This window comes from Haliotis cracherodii, unplaced genomic scaffold (genome assembly GCF_022045235.1).
Source record: "Haliotis cracherodii isolate W230 unplaced genomic scaffold, xgHalCrac1.p SCAF_3, whole genome shotgun sequence".
Lineage (NCBI taxonomy): Eukaryota > Metazoa > Mollusca > Gastropoda > Lepetellida > Haliotidae > Haliotis > Haliotis cracherodii.
In genome coordinates this window covers 75,361,582-75,378,282 of record NW_027266286.1, presented here as the reverse complement: position 1 = coordinate 75,378,282, position 16,701 = coordinate 75,361,582, and the positions used below count along the sequence as shown (strand labels likewise).

Sequence of the window (16,701 nt, the reverse complement as noted above, 5' to 3'; positions counted from 1 at the left end):
AAACTACGGTCATAACGCACTCAAATGGACCACTATTTTTTGTTCGTTATAACCGGAGATCGTTATAACCATAAGTACAGCATACATACAGCAAATGGACGGGACCAAAAACAGTTCGTTATATCCGTCAGTTCGTTATAAGCGTGTTCGTTAAAAACGTAGTTTACTGTTATATAGAACATCTTGATAATAGTAGCCACGTTGTAATTGTTTATGTTTTGGTGTTGATGTACATGAATATGTGGTATGTCCGTACACATGTGTTAGTGTTCTTGCTCCATGTAAGTGCGTCACTGTGGCGGCGTTCCTGTAAGTCGAGCAATATAGCTGAACCATGGAAGCCCTTCATTACCCGTGTTCGTGTAAAATGTGGATACCATTATGTTGTTGTTGTTGTTTTCAGAACTCAATAAAAAATTAAGTTGTCATTCATGTTCCTGTTTGTGATTTGTAAGCATAAAAATATTTGATAGTTCCAGCAAATGGCATTTTCAAATTTTTAATGGTTACTTTACCACTGTTATACGCCATACTCTCCCAACTGCAATACGTTATATATTGACTGTCATACACACAAAGCCTGATTAGAATTCGCCGTCAAAATCGGCTGCACTCCGCTCCACTCATCCACTCCACTCCACTCAACCACTCCACTCCACTCCACTCCACTCCACTCGATGTGTAACATTTATTTTCCTTCCTATAATAAATAATGACATAGTGGCGCGTGATCTATATACACGCTGATCGTCACCCTCGATTATCCAGTGTGTTATATCTGAATTCTGATAAAATGAAGACATGATACACTGGATAATCGAGGGTGTGCGACCGCGGCCTTCGCTGGCTGTCTGCCGGGCTGTCATAGACAGACATTTTCAGTAAATACGCATCCACTTGTAGAGAGGTATCGATATTCTTGTACAGGTCAAAGGAAGTACCGGGGGCACGAGGGGCCCAGTCGTCTAAGGCGCCGCAATTCGTTTTGCAGAGTTGCTTCCCTTTGGCACGCCAGAAACCTCACATTAAGCTGACACGCTGTGATAAAACTGAAATAATGTTCACAGTAGAGTCAAAGTAAACTCACACGCTGACCACAAGGGAGCATCTATGTGATTTGTAGGTGGGGGTTGGGTGGGGGTTTGAGAACAATCAATTTTTCCCAGCTATATCATGCAAACTATTAACCTAATTAGCACGACTAAAGAATCAATTCATTTTCACTATTGACACAACTTTTTTATGATTGGGTATTTTCCACAAAACAAACTATTTATTTTCTCACCACTGCAAACAAACTATTTACTCAGGGCCTATTTCTGAGCTAACAATTACATTTATATTATTGCAATAGGGTGGTCGTATCGGGTGATATTGAAAAAGAGAACACTTCTTGAACAGTGAAATTCAAATGGGTCGGGCAATGTCGGGCAATACAAACAATGACGATACATATATATGTCATATATACATAAGGTCAAATGCTATGTTCAAAAACACATTGTATTGGGATCAATGTTCACTTTATCGCCTATAATATTAGAATAATAACGGAATCGTTATAGTAGGGTCTAACGCCGCTTTCAGCAGCACTCGGGCCACATCAGACCCCCTCCGTGGTCTAGTGGACACAACAGCTGCCCAGAGAACGGAAAGTCGGTGGTTCGATCCCATGGTCGCGTCATGCCAAAAGACGTTTAAACGTGGAAGCTGTTGTCACCCTGCCTGGCGCTAGGCATTAATGTGACACCTTGCTGCCTCAGACAGTCGATCGCAACACGAACTCTGTGGGGACGTGTGTTGGGCAAATGGTATGACCACTGGACGTACAATTTGGTCCACATAACGTTGACATGATCATCAGATCCGTCCTGTCGTCGTATGTGATGCCGCCCCAGACCACGAAGCTGTCTACCACCGTACGTGTCGTGCTCTTGGACTGCTGCCGGGTATAGTACCCTCTCCACGTTGTCTACCATCTGTACAGCGTAGGTGCAGAAAAAGAATTTCCTCAACACAATGTTGCGAACATGTCGATTCTGCCTGGGTGTTGTCTTTATAGGCCTTCCTCTACCCACCCTAATCTGAACCCCACCCGTTTGCCGATATCGTTCCACCAGTCGGGATATCACACTTAATGACTTGTCTACCGCAAACCCATGCACACGGACCAGTACATTCATTACTACAATCCTCAGATCAGACAAGCCATAATTGCACCCTCACCCGACGAGCCATAGCCATCTGCAATTCGTACAGTCTCAACAAAGACATTCATCATCTTAAACACACATGCATGGCCCTCAATGGATATCCCAAACATCTGGTATAGAAAAACATATGGAAAACCTAAGAAACGAGGCAAAATGATCTCGTTTCGAACTCGAAACCAGCCCCATCACCTATCCTCGCCGGCATCCCATACCAAGGCCCTACCAGTCTCCCGACTGCTCTCCAAACCAGCCCCATCACCCATCCTCGTCGGCATCCCATACCAAGGCCCTACCAGTCTCCCGACTGCTCACCAACCCCATCACCCATCCTCGCCGGCATCCCATACCAAGGCCCTACCAGTCACAAGATCAGGAGGCTGCTCACCCAAACAGCCAACATAGACGCGACTTTCACTTCCGTCAGGACACTGATAAAAATGATACACGCCAATGGTAAAGGTCCCACCCAGTCCATCCCAAAACGTGTGAATGCGATATGGCAACTGTGGACACAAATAAAAGAACAAAAGACCTCTGTTGAAAAATCTGACATGAAATCTCATAAAACATTCTGACCACCATATGTCCTGGCCACAAACTAAGACTCTCCATACCAACATCAGTCATTGGAAAAAGAGGAAACTTCAAGAAAACATCGAAATCCAAAGAAAGAAACCAGCCCTGAACAGAGACCAGAAAAAGAGGAATGAGTGAGTGAGTTGGGTTTAACGCCGCTTTTAACAGTATTCCAGTTATATCACGGCGTGTCAGCTTAATGTTGGAGGAAAGCCCGAAGTGATGCAGGTCTTAGGTGTTTATAACTTCGGTGAAACCCACGAGCACGGGTACGGTGCTGACAAACCTAGAAACATAATCGGGGCGAACCGGGATTCATAGGTTTCTGGCGTGCCCAAGGGACGCAACTCTGCACATCGAATTGCGGCACCTTGGACGACTGGGCCACCCTCGCTCCCGGAAAAAGAGGAAACTTCAAGAAAGCATCGAAATCCAAAGAAAGAAACCAGCCCTTAACAGAGACCAAGGTATCTACCTACCCAGTGTGTACTCCACTGTTCTATATACACATCATCAGCCACAATGGACACCTTGATTGCCTTGTTGCTTGTGTCACACTAGCCAGATCCTTGTCATCGCTACACCTCTCCCGTTAATCTCATTGGCTTCGTCATTATATTGTTGTCTTTGTACATTAATCCCACTTTGTGTCGTGTAAAAATATCCTGCTTTATATAAATATATATTACGTCTAGGCACTTACTCAGCATGCACCTGATGAAGGAGCAAGAAGTAGCTCTGAAACGTCTTGACGAAGAATAAACGAATTTGCTATCCATGAAAAGTTTCATGTATTCATGTTCTTCCCATTTCTAAATGTCTATCAAAGACTTTATCCCTAAATGTTTGCTATTTTGTCTTGAACCCGTATTAAATTACAGTTTCGTATCAGCAAGTTGAAATCCATGCTTGTCTCCATATTTACATTCAACTTAACAAAACGACGAAATTTCAACATTCTATAAACATCTGTCATATAATTTTAGCCGTTAAACTCATTTCGTCGTTTTCTTCTGATACATGCTGTTGTCCAACCCGGTTAATATTTTCTTTCCTTGAGGAACCAAATAGTCACAAATCTGTAAGCAAGCTAGAGTGTAAATAACATATGTAAAACGCGTTGAACTGCCCCAATCTGCACACAACCATTGATTGACAAATGAAGCTTTTACAAGTGCTTCTTTTCGCGGGCATTTGGAGAGTGGCCTCCCTTTAAGGCTCTTCTCTGAAGACGCATAAGCACAAATAATTGTTAAACGACTCATTGTAATAGAAAGAATGATGTACATGTAATCTAGTAAATTATTATTAGTTTTTCGTTTTCTAAATAGTGTATTAGTATGTTATTTAAGTTTAGAAAACTAACTAATATTAAGATCACTTGAGTAAGAGAGAAACTGTTTAGACTGTTTCATCTTGTTAGCATACAGAAATAGTTGTCTATCAGATACTTCTTAACCCAAATCTGCTATTCACGCTTCGAGTTGATCAACATGCCGAGGGACGTCGGAGCATTCTTAGCTGAACAACAGCGTAAAAGCACTGGCGATGTCGCCACAGAATGGGGAACGCTTGAAGAACTATATAACAAAAAGTAAGTCCAAATGATTGGTTGACCAGATCTCACACACACCCCGAGGTTGTTCCAAGTTTTATCATTATTTTCGTAGCACCGGCTTATCACGTATACGAGGAAATCTTATTGTGTGAAGTTCGGAACTCTAAACCACATTAAAATTCAAGTTAGTGCCCTGATTAATAATTGAGGGGTCCTAATTGAGTTTGGGCTGCTTGAGTTCATACTTCATACAATAGGATGTGATGATGTGGTCTAGTTCGGCCAACTTTGGAAGAGCCCCTTTGAAAGATGATCATGATGATGAACGATAATTAATGTAAGACGATAACAGTTCCTCTGTCGCATTAAGCAACAAACAATCCACCAATCACTCTGGTGACCAAGGCACAAGGAATCCAACATTCTGAGATGTGTGCAGGCCATATTTGAAAATAAAAACTAATGTATTGTGACCAGCAAGGAAGAGTTTACTTAGGTTTCAAGAACCTTACGAATGTGTTTCGACACCATGTGCACAGAACAACTGGATTACCATGAATAGGCTACACTGGAAATTTGATATTCTAGTGTACCTTCAATTATGTACTAATCACAACCACGACCAAGGATTGGATTAACCTATATTATCATATTATTACGCCTATATGGATGTCAACTTCTTTATTATGAGGAACACAATGTTTCAGAATATATGCTCTCTGCCTCATGGCATTCATTCACCTGATGAAGGAGTAAGTGTATTCTCCGAAATAGTGTGTTCCTCATAATAAAGAAGTTGACATCCATACATTCTCTTCCTTATTGATAATGAAGTTCACATTATTTACATATACATGCCATGTATATTATATTTTTCTTCTTCAGACTGTGGCATCAGTTGACTCTGGAACTCTTGGAATTTGTAAAGAATCCAGTCTTCACCAAAGGAGATGGACTGTTGCGGGTAGGCAGGTTATACTCATACAAAAGCTTCAAGGTCATATGTGTTTTTGTTTTGATTCTTTACCACATTGAATGACTACAACATCCTCAGTGAACAGTGATGAACAATGAAGTGTCACATAGACTTGTACATGTTGTAGCCACTAGGGGAGTTTTCCAATCTTTGTTGTGAAAAGTACACTCTAAAATTTACTTTTGGATCTCTTGTATAGAAGATAAGATAAGTCAAGTTGTCTGTTAAGCATAACAATTCATCAAGGCTAGAGACCATTTGTGTATGTTTAGTTGACATTGGAAATCTACTATCCGTGGAATATCTGCCTTGGTAGGGATAGATAAAAGATGTAAAGTCTAGTGGTCTGTAGAATTGGCTGTAGTATTGAGCAGCACAGCTGTTGTGTTAAGCAGCATTGTTCCTAGGCGAACACAAAACTTCACCAACCACCAGTAAGAACCATGGCCATGATTAATATCAACATGTGAATTTGGATAGGTTTACAACGGAAATATACTCTGATGACGTCACATCAAGACTATGATGTAATCAGAATAATGTGGAATTTCCACCAAGTGATTATGATTCCCTTTATTGTAACTAAGTATGTACTAATATATTGTACAAGGCTACTGATTGCCAATAATGACACACTCTGTAATGTCTGCTTGCCACACGTGTTAGCTTGTAATGATGTACAGTGTCCTAAGTTGAGCATGTTCAATGGAGTAATGTAAATGATGACATGGCCATAGGAATTACTTTGTCTCATCACTATATTGTATAATTCATAATAACCACCACTTGGGTTTACTTCCAGCTGTACGAAAACTTCCTTGCAGATTTTGAACATAGGTAAGAATATTTCATTAAATACATCTTTCAGATGAAATGTTCATATGTATTTGTACAAGTTGTAGAACTTTTATTATGTAAGTGAATAAAGAGAAACTGCTCGATTTCTTCAACTTTGAGATAATAAAAATATGCATGAAAATTCCCTGTTGTACTTAATTCTATTACTGTTGAGTCTTGGCATGACAAGAAGCCCTTATTATAGTACACAGAAGGCTGTCACATAGCCATGTGGTTCAAGTAGGTGCCCGTCCCACCTATGACTGGGTGTCAAGTCTGGATACAGTCCATGTATCCTGTACACGGGGTCCCCATCACTGACATGGCTTACATATTGCTGAACCTTGCTGGTCTATAGACTGGCTCCTCACTCACTCACTCACCGTACCGACTACAGCTCTGCTGCTTCACTGCTTTCTTTGTTTCAGGATCAACCCCTTGGCTCTCATGGAGATCTCTATCTTCATCGTGCGCCAGATAACAGGTATGCACATTTATCAGCTGTTAGGGCTGCTTGTATCCCTGTCTGTTGTCAAGATTACAGCAATGGGTTTTATCCAATACACCCATACATGTACTAGTATACATGTGGCACTCACATACTTATGCTGATGTTGGAATAGCTGGCACCTCGTGATTGTCCTGCCAAACAACTAAGCTGAGGATTGGATGGACAGGCTGGGTGATACAGGTCAAGTACCCCATGGATCGCTCCTCATTCTGTCAGTAACTGTTTTGCCTGGTCCATACTTGATTATTTACAGTGGTGTTGCTGACTGAGGTGTTAAATAACACTCACTCACTCATCATATATACAGTCAAGTCTTGTTAATCCAATACTCATTAATCTGACAATCGGCTTTATCCGACACAAATGCTGGGAACCAATCAAATCAGTTCTATTTAGACCCGTTAATCCGATAGCCTCGCGCTCCGACTCTGACACACCTAATTTGCAACGAATTACTGAAATCGCTCATTAATCATTCTAGTTATCTGACACATTGATCAGCGTACTCCGTGGTCATCTTCCTGCGAGTACACAGTCTGTGTTTTGATGCGAGATGAGCGGGTGGTAGCTGCATATTACAATGGCTGCAGAGATAAGCTTGCTTAACATTAAACAATTAATGCTTTAAATAAAGAAACAGGATCAATCACATGCTTAGGTTACTTCAATCTCATTAAAATTAGATACAAGTTCTCGCTTTCGCCGAGGACATCACATTGCAGGTCACGTCAGAACAACCTGTCGCAAACTATGACCGACCAATGAAATGACTAACAGGAAGTCAACATTAGCCATTAAGAAAGCAGCTTTCTTAAGCTGTACGGTATCAGTTTGAAACTGGCGACTTCTATTTCAGACTATGCTTTTTAAAGTATTTTGAATACGTCATACAGTCAGTAACAGTTGTTTTGTGTTAAGCTTTAGAGGTTGCTTATTTAGAAAACATATTCCTTTAACAATGTAACGTAACAATATGAATATTTCAGTTTTTTATTATTGTTGGTATCTCTATCTATCGTGTGGTTGTCCGATTTTCAAACACAAACGTTGATACTACTTAATTTCGTTTATCCGACATGTTCGTTAATCCAACATACTCATATGCAACCAACCATGTTGGATTAACGGCACTTTACTGTATGTATGTACAGTCATCTGTCGTCAAAAAGATGTGGCTGAACTAGACAATATCTAGATCATTGAATTTCCCCTAAGAAGACTATTGTATGCATAAACAAACAGTAGTAAACATCTGAGACCTGCGTCACTTTGGGCTGATACACAGTATACGCCTTGATACAACTGACATACAGTTCCCAGCAGCATTCAACCCAACTCGGAATCACTCACTCACTCAACTTTGTTTCCTTTGTTTCAGATCCAAAAGCAGCTATAGAATTTCTGGAGAAAATCAAAGACAAGGTAGTTATTTAGAACTCTCACCTTTGTTTGTATGTAAGCCGCTGTGTGTTGTTACAGCTTGCAGTATATGAAGAGCTAAACAAGATGTTGGTTCTGGAATGTTTCGCACAAAGAGCATGGTGATGTAGTAATGTGATGACCTGTGATACAGTGACGTGATGTGTGATGAGTTGGTGTGTATTCCAGGTGAAGAGCAGTGATGAGGCCAAGGTTCTGTGTATCACCACCATGGGCATGGCCAAACTGAAGAACAAAGACTTCGACGGCACCAAGGTCAGGCCAAACATAATTCTGATTGGTTAGGCTAATATTTCATAGTAATCGTCATCTAAAGACTAACCTTTTGAAAAGAAGTTTTATGTTCAAGCTTGTAGACTGAATTTTGTTTAGCTCAGACCATGATGATAATGTTAGTTTTGGTAGCTGATGTGAATCTGGTCCAGATTTGTTTTGTTTGATTGTTTGTTTAATGCCACACTCAGCAATATTCCAGCTATATGATGGCGGTCTGTAAATAATCGAGTCTTGACCAAACAATCCAGTGATTGACATCATGAGCATCGATCCACGCAATTGGTATCTGATGACATGCATCAACCAAGTCAGTGAGCCTGACCACCCGATCCCGTTAGTCGCCTCTTACGTCAAGCATAGTTGCCTATTACGGCAAGCCATGGGTTGCTGTAGATCTACTCTACCCCGATCTTCAGGGGTTGAATCTAGTCCAGAGAAAGTATTTGATACACAGCTTGTGACTTGTGTCTTTACTCAGGTGAAGTTGTGTCAGTGAATGGTAACCCGATATTCTGTCCATAGTATCATTATTGATTTATGGATGCAAGTCATCACATTTCAAAGGACTGTATTATAACACAAATACTTTGTTTAATTTTGTAAGCACTTGCAAAGCTACAGTCTTTTGTAAGCACATGCAAAGCTACAGTCCTCAATAGATAGCACACCTAGAGTCTATGGTGAGTTTACAATTGTATGATGGTGTGCAGGTGCTTGTGGAGGAATGCAAGGGCATCTTGGATGCTCTACATGGTGTGACATCGGTCCACAGTCGCTTCTATGAACTGTCCAGTAATTACCACAAGCTGATGGGGAACCATGCCGAATACTACAAGGAGGCTCTGCGATACCTTGGCTGCACCGACCTGGCAGATATAGCAGGTGAGTCCTTGACCCCTCTAGGTACCACCAGACTCCTCCGACCTGGCAGATATAGCAGGTGAGTCCTTGACCCCTCTCGGTACCTCCAGACTCCTCCGACCTGGCAGATATAGCAGGTGAGTCCTTGACCCCTCTCGGTACCACCGGCCTCCACCGACCTGGCAGATATAGCAGGTGAGTCCTTGATCCCTCTCGGTACCACCAGACTCCTCCGACCTGGCAGATATAGCAGGTGATTCCTTGACCCCTCTAGGTACCACCAAACTCCTTCGACCTGGCAGATATAGCAGGTGAGTCCTTGACCCCTCTAGGTACCACCAAACTCCTCCGACCTGGCAGATATAGCAGGTACGTCCTTGACCCCTCTCGGTACCACCGGCCTCCACCGACCTGGCAGATATAGCAGGTGAGTCATTGACCCTTCTAGGTCTCCTATGCAAACTGTTTTGTGATACTTTCTATTAAAAGTGATGAGTTTGAACTGCTAGTATGCCTAGTTAGTATTGTATTGATGACAGGTGTATTTACAGGGATGTATCTCACTCTGAAACATGTGCTGGCTCATGTATTGCTCACATATAAGGACACATATTTTGATAAACCTTAGATTGTTAGACATGATATTATAAATATCAATTAGTTGTTTGTTTGTTACAGCTGGGGAGCAGGTAGAGAGAGCCTTCAATCTGGGGCTGGCGGCTGTCTTGGGGGATGGAGTGTACAACTTTGGAGAACTGGTGAGCTTTTCTACAATACCTGTAGCTGTTGGAGTCTCAGACAACATTTGTCAGATGCTTTGTAGGGACTTTATCACTGACCACAAGAACACATATCAGACTGTCAGACAAGTCCAAGAATTCTATAGAAATTTAAGTGAAATTTCGGAACATTGAACATCATAGGTCACCAGCTCACCTCTCACTATAGGTCTGTAAACTTGACCAGTGACCTGTCCAGTAATCTGTCATTGAGTCAAGGTATTCAGCTTCTGGAGTATTGGACTTGTGATTACAGTGAAACTGAGAGGTGTGCGGTTCTCCATTCCATGTATGAGTGATATGTTTTTTCTGCTACAGTTAGCTCACCCTATCCTGGAGACACTGAAAGGTACAGAGCGAGGATGGCTGGTAGATCTTCTATATGCCTTTAACAGTGGCAATATTGCCAAATTTGATGACCTCAAGAAACAGTGGCAGACACAGGTAAGTGTCTTCTTTTACAGGATGTTACAAACATGTCTCTTTTCCACACACTAAGTGTGACTTCTAAGAATTCAACATCAAGCTGTTGTGTGCTGTGTGAGACATGTAACATCAAGGTGTTGTGTGAGACGTAACATCAAGGTGTTGTGTGAGAGGAGTAACATCAAGCTGTTGTGTGAGAGGAGTAACATCAAGCTGTTGTGTGCTGTCTTACAGGAGTTACATCAAGCTGTTGTGGGTTGTCTTACAGGATTAACATCAAGCTGTTGTGTGACATGACACATCAAGGTGTTGTGTGAGAGGAGTAACATCAAGCTGTTGTGTGAGAGGAGTAACATCAAGCTGTTGTGTGAGAGGTGTTACATCAAGCTGTTGTGTGTTGTGAGAGAGGTGTTACATCAAGGTGTTGTGTGTTGTGTGAGAGGTGTTACATCAAGGTGTTGTGTGTTGTGAGAGGTGTTACATCAAACTGTTGTGCGTTGTGTGAGAGGTGTTACATCAAGGTGTTGTGTGTTGTGAGAGGTGTTACATCCAGCTGTTGTGTGTTGTGTGAGAGGAGTAACATCAAGCTGTTGTGTGTTGTGTGAGAGGTGTAACATCAAGGTGTTGTGTGTTGTGTGAGAGGTGTAACATCAAGCTGTTGTGTGAGACATGTAACATCAAGGTGTTGTGTGAGAGGAGTAACATCAAGCTGTTGTGTGAGAGGAGTAACATCAAGCTGTTGTGTGTTGTGTGAGAGGTGTAACATCAAGGTGTTGTGTGAGACATGTAACATCAAGGTGTTGTGTGTTGTGTGAGAGGTGTTACATCAAGGTGTTGTGTGTTGTGAGAGGTGTTACATCAAACTGTTGTGCGTTGTGTGAGAGGTGTTACATCAAGGTGTTGTGTGTTGTGAGAGGTGTTACATCCAGCTGTTGTGTGTTGTGTGAGAGGAGTAACATCAAGCTGTTGTGTGTTGTGTGAGAGGTGTAACATCAAGGTGTTGTGTGTTGTGTGAGAGGTGTAACATCAAGCTGTTGTGTGAGACATGTAACATCAAGGTGTTGTGTGAGAGGAGTAACATAAGCTGTTGTGTGAGAGGAGTAACATCAAGCTGTTGTGTGTTGTGTGAGAGGTGTAACATCAAGGTGTTGTGTGAGACATGTAACATCAAGGTGTTGTGTGTTGTGAGAGGTGTTACATCAAACTGTTGTGCGTTGTGTGAGAGGTGTTACATCAAGCTGTTGTGTGTTGTGAGAGAGGTGTTACATCAAGGTGTTGTGTGTTGTGTGAGAGGTGTTACATCAAGGTGTTGTGTGAGACATGTAACATCAAGGTGTTGTGTGTTGTGAGAGGTGTTACATCAAACTGTTGTGCGTTGTGTGAGAGGTGTTACATCAAGGTGTTGTGTGAGACATGTAACATCAAGGTGTTGTGTGTTGTGAGAGGTGTTACATCCAGCTGTTGTGTGTTGTGTGAGAGGAGTAACATCAAGGTGTTGTGTGTTGTGAGAGGTGTTACATCAAGCTGTTGTGTGTTGTGTGAGAGGTGTTACATCAAGCTGTTGTGTGTATTGCAGGCTGACCTGGCAGCACATGAAGTCGGCATGAGGCAGAAAATATCCCTGCTTTGTCTGATGGAGGTACGTCACTCACAGAATTGTGGGCTTACATATTGATAACTCTATTGTTATTTTGTTTCCTTAATTAAGATGTGAGAGGCCTGTAGTACAATTTCTACTCAGTGTTAGTAAGGGACTGCCTTTTGTTACATACATTTCCTTGTGTAGTCGTGCATGATACATGCACATGTCAAATTAAGGGTATTAGAACTTTTTGACAAAGAAATGTGTATATATTTAAGTAATAAGGTTTGCTGTATCCTCATATGCTGTTTAATAAAGAATAGTTTTGTTCAGAACTATTAAAGTTAAAGCACCATGCAGCAATAAAAAGGATTTAGATTTAAGATTTTATGGTTGCAACTTTGCAACTTTGTTTCCACCACTAATGTTAGCAGACGACAGCATCTGCAAGCCATTAAATAGTGTGCTTGCCAAGTTGGTGCGCTACATGATACCATAACTGACGGGATTCGACGGCCTTGGACATTGTGTCACCATGGGACGAACATGACGGAGGAAGAGCAACAGTTGTTTAGTTTGACTGCAGCATGTTGCTAAATCCCCTACACTGGGCATCAGATGTAGCTATGGAGCTTGATGTTGATGATTGTTAGTGACAGTAATGGATTGGCTTGTTTCAGATCACATTCAGGAGGCCGGCAACAAACAGACAGATGACATTCGCAGAGATTGCACAAGAGGCCAAGGTTCCCCTCAATGAGGTCAGCCCTGACACTTCTCCCTTGTTCCCATCTGTAGCTAGACACATGTGAATATTACACACACGTAGGTAGTTGCGTGTTTTGGTAGAACCAAGGTGAAACATGTTAGGTCAGACATGTATAAATGGTAACACACAGAACTTGACTCACACATGCAATTACTGTTTTGTAACCATAGTAACATGTGCCCCTCTCCCCCAGGTTGAGATGCTGGTGATGAAGGCACTGAGTCTCGGCCTTGTGAAAGGATCAATAGACGAAGTCGACTGCAAAGTTCATATGACCTGGGTACAACCACGCGTTCTCGACATCTCACAGGTGAAGTATTTACAACATTGTAGACATAGCACAGATGAGACCAAGTTTGATATGATCTAGAAGTGAAATCTATCAAATGGACATGACACTATAGAAAGATCTCGACATGAAATCTATTAGATGGATGTGACACTATATATTGAAAAATGTAGAAACCAATGAGGTGAATGTTTCACTTACCAGCGCCGACTGCCCTGCACTCCCATGTTCTGGCGTCCTGTGTTTCAGATCTGCGGCATGAAGACACGTCTGGACCAGTGGTGTGAGGATGTGAAGCAGATGGAGCGACTGGTGGAGGTACGGGCTCACGACATCCTCACATAGCTCCTCCACACCGCAACGTACAGCATCGTCACTCCAACATCATGTGTAGCATGGCTCCCTCCTCAGGGAGGGGCCCTCTCGGGGTGCTGAAGGCGGACTACATCAGTACAGTCGGGGCACTAACTGCCAACACTGAGTCATGCAGACGTCTTGGGGCCTGTCACTTATGGGAAATATCAGTATTGATATATCGACTGTAATACAGGATATAAAGAGTATTGCATACAGCATTTCATAGGACGCCTTACCTTTTATTTTTAAGCTTTTGAGACAGAAGTTGTTGACAAAGCACAAAATACTGTAATAAAAGGTGGCCAACATTAGCAGATATTTTCAATAATTTTAGTTGTATTTGTATTCCGATTTTGGATATGGATACAGACTATTTCATGGATATTCGTGTGTCAACACTTCTGTTTTCAATGATTAGCCCTAATACTTTCATAATTCCCCTACATGGGTCTTTAGAGTTCATGACGATGTGAATACCGCCAGCTTCAGATTGCATCCGGCAGAACGTATGTTTGAGTGACAGCTGCTAGGTTGGGATGCCACGCCCAGAACAGTCAGGCCTGTAGAACATGAACAACCTCCACTGCTACACATGATGTTGTCATTCCAGTTATATTCTGTTGATACCAAGTTCATGTATTTGTCTGCATCACCATATTGAAATGAAAGGTCAATAAACCTTCTCTATTTATGCTCTGGTCTTGTTCAATTGCTGCCATTGCTGTCTGCACTGTATGAGAAGGATTACCTGTGCAGGTTGTCTATCTCTTATTCAACTGGCCCTTCACTAACAAACAACATGTGATTGCAAGGAATATACATATTATAAACATTGTACCTTAATGACTGGCCTTTTTAGAATGTATTGTAAGCAAGGTAAATATGCTGGGTGTTTGTTTCTTGAGAATGAAACTGCAGATGAGTCCTGAGACCCGTTCCACAAAGCAATCGTAGCTCTGCGACTGTCGTAAGTCTTTCCTCAAGTATGGGAGCTATGGTCGTCTTAGCACTACAAATGTTGTAAGTCTCTCCTCAAGTATGGGAGCTATGCTTGTCTTAGCACTACGACTGCCGTAAGTCTTTCTTCAAGTATGGGAGCTATGCTTGTCTTAGCGTTATGATCGCTTTGTGGAAGGCACCCTGGTTGGGTCAGACTAGGTCACCAGTACCTCATATTTGCCTTAAAAATGGACATACATGAGGGTTGTGTGGTCAGGCTGTGTGTATGCCTGTCACTGTGACTGATTGTGTAGATCGCCACTCATGCTTTCAGTCACTGGTTTGCCTAGTCAGGGTTTGATTATTTACAGGGTGCTATGGTATAGGTGGAATGTATGATTGTGGCGTTGGACAACATTCACTCACTCACCCCTCAGACACTGTCATGTTCACATCAACATCAGTCATAGGCGTATTTGAAACCAGAATCAACATTCTTTAATATGTTGCCCGTCACGTACAAATCGACCAATTTATGGAACCAATGAAAGACAACAAATGTGACAAGATTACTTGCAGCGACCATGACAACTGGTGTTTTATCACTTCATTTCCGATCATATCCTTCTGGATGTTTGATTACATTTGAATGCTGTTGCAATTCCACCCTGCCTGTTTTAATAGTGATGTAAGAAGTAGAGCTGAGTATCGCCTGGTATGACATACCACTGGTATGCCATACACCACAAGAAATAATAAGAAATGATGAAATCACTGAAGTACAACTCTAAAAACTTTTGCTTCATGCATTTATTTATTATTAAGTCAAAAACTTGTTGACAAAAAGAAGAAAAGAATGAGAGTTTATAATGAAGTGATGGTTATAAAATGTAATATTCTACATAGTGTACGCGTCCTCGATCACCACGTTCTCTGTTCTGTCATGCTTACAAGTTGCGCTATGCTACTTCTGCCATTACGGTAAGTGACTATCACTTCCTGTTCTATTGATAGTTTATCATGATCTCACAAACTGACAATTCAAGTATCGTCTGTACCTCAGTATTGATGATAGAGGTATCAGTGAAATGTTACAGCCAGCGTAAGAGGGTGGTTTAGATCTGGTCTCAAAAAAATATTATATATGTGAATATGTAATCAACCATGAAACCAGAATGTGTTGGTCTCTGTTTGTCAAATCTGAACTGAATATAAGTTTAATCCTGAACATGTGCCAGCTCCTATCCTGGTTTCATCTGGTCATCCGGCTATGTTGCTTGGCCTGCAAACACTTAACCATGTTTTTTTTGTTTTTTTTCAAGACATTTCTTTTAATTCACCACAAATCAACCCAGAGTATAGTAAAGAAATTATGCCTCCCCCCCCCTGAATTCAGAAAATGCTCCTTAATAAAGGTTTGGGAACACCTGATTTTCGGAAGCCGAGACCATAACAACAAAACAGACATAAACATATATTTTATAAACAAAAAGAATACTCATTGCTGCAAAGAAAAAAAAGGCAATGAATGCCATGATAACCTGGATGCAGGTACTGAAAACACGTGGGTCCTTAGGCAGTCTCTCGTGGTCTAACAGTGTAAATAATGTTTGTGGTCACCTCATTGCTGTCAACGCTCACTGCAATGATGTCACGTTGAGTGCCCTAATGTCTGCAGAGTGTCTTGGGGATGACTAGCCATTCAGCTTGGAAGAACTGAACAGTTGTTGCAGATGTGCTGGCTGATGGTGGTCCTGCACCAGATTTCTCCTCAGAACTTACCACAGATGTTCGATCGGTGCAAGATCGGAGGAATAAGCTGCATATACGAGACTATTCTGTTGTGAGAAGGCAGGGGCAACTCTACTTCTGTGAAGTCTTTCCTTGTCGTCCTGTGACCCGTCCCACAAAGCGACCAGAGCTGGTAACAAAGGGTCTGGAGGAATCCACCACAAAACCGACCTGTCTCACGTACAGTGGCATCAATGTGTGTTGGCGCATGTTGAAGTTCTTCCGTGAATTTATATTTTTGCCTGAGCGGAATCTCTATATCACACCATCAGTCGAAGATGTGTTCATGGCATGACAGCCATGCTATCCGTGGACGCATTGGGTGATTTGTCACCTTATCACCATTCTGTTCAAATCTCTCAACCTCTGAAAACTGTCAATATATATCAAGTACCCTATGTTCTCATACTTGTTTAGAGGAGTATATTAATACACATTTGTACAGCGCTGATTCAACACAAATCCTGCTCGTAACACCTACATAATTTATCCGGATCAACAGATCACTGTAGTTCTCAGCT

The 16,701-nt window shown here is 41.8% G+C and overlaps 1 protein-coding gene across 1 annotated transcript; it reads left to right on the top strand.

Moving 5' to 3' along the window:
- Nucleotides 1-4,172: 4,172 nt before the first annotated feature.
- On the top strand, nt 4,173-14,141 carry LOC139473665 (26S proteasome non-ATPase regulatory subunit 13-like). Its single transcript, XM_071256361.1, has 13 exons — nt 4,173-4,383; nt 5,233-5,311; nt 6,126-6,160; nt 6,589-6,644; nt 8,050-8,093; nt 8,280-8,366; nt 9,098-9,269; nt 9,927-10,006; nt 10,346-10,471; nt 12,030-12,092; nt 12,716-12,796; nt 12,998-13,114; nt 13,343-14,141. The coding sequence occupies exons 1-13, from the start codon at nt 4,283-4,285 to the stop codon at nt 13,436-13,438; spliced, it is 1,137 nt and encodes a 378-aa protein (XP_071112462.1). The 5' UTR covers nt 4,173-4,282; the 3' UTR covers nt 13,439-14,141.
- The last annotated feature ends 2,560 nt before the right edge of the window (nt 14,142-16,701 follow it).